The sequence below is a fragment of the Sardina pilchardus genome, chromosome 20 (assembly GCF_963854185.1).
Source record: "Sardina pilchardus chromosome 20, fSarPil1.1, whole genome shotgun sequence".
In the NCBI taxonomy this organism is placed as follows: domain Eukaryota; kingdom Metazoa; phylum Chordata; class Actinopteri; order Clupeiformes; family Clupeidae; genus Sardina; species Sardina pilchardus.
In genome coordinates this window covers 28,071,480-28,075,337 of record NC_085013.1, presented here as the reverse complement: position 1 = coordinate 28,075,337, position 3,858 = coordinate 28,071,480, and the positions used below count along the sequence as shown (strand labels likewise).

The 3,858-nt window shown below is 46.5% G+C and overlaps 1 protein-coding gene across 1 annotated transcript; it reads right to left on the bottom strand.

Moving 5' to 3' along the window:
• Positions 1–2,140: 2,140 nt before the first annotated feature.
• Positions 2,141–3,518, bottom strand: LOC134067114 (osteoclast stimulatory transmembrane protein-like). Its single transcript, XM_062522190.1, has 2 exons — positions 2,721–3,518; positions 2,141–2,461 (listed from the first exon to the last, which is right to left on the bottom strand). The coding sequence occupies exons 1-2, from the start codon at positions 3,516–3,518 to the stop codon at positions 2,141–2,143; spliced, it is 1,119 nt and encodes a 372-aa protein (XP_062378174.1).
• Between the last annotated feature and the right edge of the window lie 340 nt (positions 3,519–3,858).

The following is a 3,858-nucleotide window of genomic DNA, read 5'->3' as shown; positions in this document are numbered from 1 at the left end:
AGTGGATACAAAAGTAGCTAACTTGAATACCAACATCAAAGCCAACGCCCCCTACACAGTTGTTAAGGCTGCATATTGTTTAACCTGCGTGTCTGACAGCTGATATTTGTGATACGACATAGTAATGTTCCGTGGCTTGACAGACATTGATATAGAAGCTTAGTTCTGAGTTTGACACTACAGACCGTGTTCAAACTGAACTTGCAAATAATGATCATTTAAATGATCCAATAACTGTCTGAACAATGAATCGTGTCGACTGTTACTTCTGCCACAAACTCGTTCCTCGCAGTGACAGACAGGCTGCAACTGAATATAATGTTCAGATATGAGCAACCACCCGAAAAAAAGCCTACGGATAAACCATTTATGGTGCAGTCGCAACTCATGTCGTAGGACAAAATGAATGAAATTGTTCTTACCTGCAACAGAGGTCAAGCAGGGGGACGACAGCTCTGTACTCCGTTTACTTTCGCTATTTCGACTCTCCCTTTCGACCCGCACGCACAGGTCCCTCCTTACTCGGTCGGTCATTGGACAAGTTTAGTAACTATGCTTGCACATTATTGGACACTCAAAAGCCCGACATACGTCAGACAGAAATGTTTTTTTTGTTGGTAATCCCCGGTTTTAATCCATTTCGATGTAAATAACACTATACGGGTGGACAACAGCGAGGATTCCTAGTGTGTTTTTATAGCTGCCGACTGGTCTTGACTGCTATTCACACAAGGCCCACCGAATTAGATAGACTTGTTAAAAGCAGGTGAAAGACCTTCATATCTGACTTTCATATCTGACTGATTATTAACTGGACCATAAATAAGTTATTAACAGCAGAAGAAACAATATTTGCTGTGTGAAAGGGACACTTTTAGAATATTATTTAATAGGCTGACCTCACCCTGGCACATGGCTCAATGGTGTTTTTTTTGCCCTCATCGCACATGTAGGCCTAATGCTTTAATTTGAATTTATTTGAGGTGGCTAATGGTCTTGCACTTGCACTTGGCACTTTAAATGCAACCCCCCCCCCCCCCCCCCAAAAAAAAAAAAAGAGAGAAAAAACAGTTTCGATAGCTTGTATACTCACAAGCAATGCACTGCACTCGTTTATCATTTAAACATTCAAATGTATTTACTCTCAAAATAAATGAAATCGAGCTTTCACCTCTCAGCAACAGCTGCCACAAACCTGCATCACACACTAGAATTCATGACCGTTCATTCCCAGCAGGTGGTGCAATGGCAGCAGTGTAGTAAAATAACAAATCATACTGGTCCTTATTTTGGCTATCACCATACTAAGATCAATCTTTTGCCTGAATTTCTGGCAGGGTTCATCCAGCCTCTGGTCCTTATCAGTCTATGTGTGTGTGTGTGTGTGTGTGTGTGTGTGTGTGTGTGTGTGTGTGTGTGTGTGTGTGTGTGTGTGTGTGTCTGTGTATGGTGGGAGGTGTGCATAGTTATTCCCCTAATACAATGTAGCCTATAGCTTCATGTAGCCATACTTTATTATATTACCTATAATTCACTTTGCAATTTGCCTTTCATATAGCTTGTCATAGAATATGGTCAAAGAGTGTCCAATTCCTACGCCTTGTATTGAACTTTGCCCCATATCGTCTTGGTGTTGCCAATGCCATGCTGCCGGGTCACACACAGCACTACTCAGCACAGCTACCACTAAACTGTCACGCCAAATGAGGCAATGCCCTTCTAGCCTCAGATGGAGAAGTGTTTCTTCTTCATTTTAAAGGGCTTTTTTTAGGACCGTTTCGGAGTGGCTTCTAAGAATTCTCAAGCAAATGTATGACTGGCCAAGACCAGTTCCTTAGATACTGTCCGCACCCATTCTTCAATAGATACATCTTAGACACTATTTGCAGATGCAGATATGTTTTTATTTGTATTTCTTTTTTTTGTGGCAAATACATAACATACAGATACATGTCCAACATCATCTGAGTGTTGACATTAAATCATCTCAAACCCAGACATTTCTGGCATCAAAAATGTGATCCAGTTGTCTCCCTCTCTCACTCTTATCCAGAATGTTTTGTATTCATGGAGGCTATTTAAGTATACAATTGGTACACTGTTTACAAACCAGTGACAGCACATATAACATCAAGATTCTTCAATCTTCACCAAAGTCATCCTTCTCCTGTTCTCTCTCCCTCTCATCTAGAATCTTCTGCAGGAGAAAGCGCGTTCGCTCGTCCTCACGGCGGCCATAGAAAGAGGCGCAGATCTTTCTGCGCAGCCGCTGAGCGAACACCTGGCCCAAGACGAGGACGAGGGCCACGAAGAGGAGGATGCAGACGGAGGAGATGATGGCGGAAGCAGGGGGAGAGAGAGGCGTCACGCAGTGGGCAGGAAGCAGGGGCAGTCCGTGGCTGTACCCCCTATTAAATTCTTTCATGGTGAAAGGGATGAAGCCAATCGCTTTGCCACCAATCTGTCCGGGGGGGGGGGGGGGGGGCAAGATATTATGATGTATGTCATTTGTCATTGTGCAGTTATTCTCATCAACCGCTCTCTAAGGACACACACACACACACACACACACACACACACACAGACACACACACACACACACACACACACACACACACACACACACACACACACACACACACACACACACACAGACACACACACACACACACACACACACACACACACACACACACACACACACACACATTCAAACTTACCTCCAAGTATACAGTGATGTGGTATGTGATTCCTGGCATGTCATTGGTCCAGGTGAGGAGCATCTCCAGGGCTCTGTAGATGAAGTGATCCAGGCCAATCAACGAGAAACAGAGTATGGCGTAGAATCCGAGAACTGCCACGCCCCACACACACCTCTGCACCTCGGCGCGCATCATCTTCACCCCGGACGTCTTCACCAGCCTGTGTTGGTACTTTACGGGCAGCGTGGCATCGCCACTCCCCGCCAACGAGGTTGTGAGGCGCCGGGACATGTACACGTTGTCGTACTTCAGGTCCGTGAGGTAGCCAACGAGGTACATGGAGGAGCTGCCGAGAACCATCGCCACCAGGGCGGCGCCGGTCAGCTTCTGCAGCACAGAGGAGGCGCCGTCCAGAGAGTCATGCAGGGACTGTAGCTCGGCCTTCATGCTGTGGGTCATGTTGGATATCTCACGCCAGATGTCGAGGAGGTTGATTTCCTGTTTCAGGACGAGGCGTTTTTTTCCGCTGCTGAGGGGCATTTCTGCCGCCCACTCGTTCATGTCACTCAGAACGTGGTCCATCATTCGGCTGGAGTTCAACACGCCCTCCATTAGGCTGTGAGACGAGCATCTGATCAGGAACGCCGTCCAGTTGACGTTCCGCACCATGTTGGGAACACAGGTGGCGATGGTCAGGGTCATCACCGTGGAGACCAGGATCTTGCGTCCCTGTTGGGTGCCTAGCGATGGGATGAGGATGCTCAGGATGCAGCGTGCTGGGTGAACCAACGTCAGGAGCGCCGCCATCAGAGACATGCATACCCCTACCAAGATGGCTACCGCGGTAAGGTCATAGTTCAAACTGAAAACCATCCATACCAACAGCAAGGCGGCCATCATCACAGAGACCAGAAGGCAGATGAGAAAGAGGATGAGGACCTCGAGTGCGTTAGATGGAGTAGGTTTAGAGAAGACATCCCATAGGAACATCAGCAGCCTGGAAACTCTTGACTGAAACGATCTGAGAGAGAGACATTTACTAGGGTGATTCTCTGTCGTAAAGATGGTGCAGTATGTGGTCATATGACATTGTAAGAGGATTGCAATTTCATATGATATATTGATGGTATTGTTTGTATTGTGCCATACATTCTAT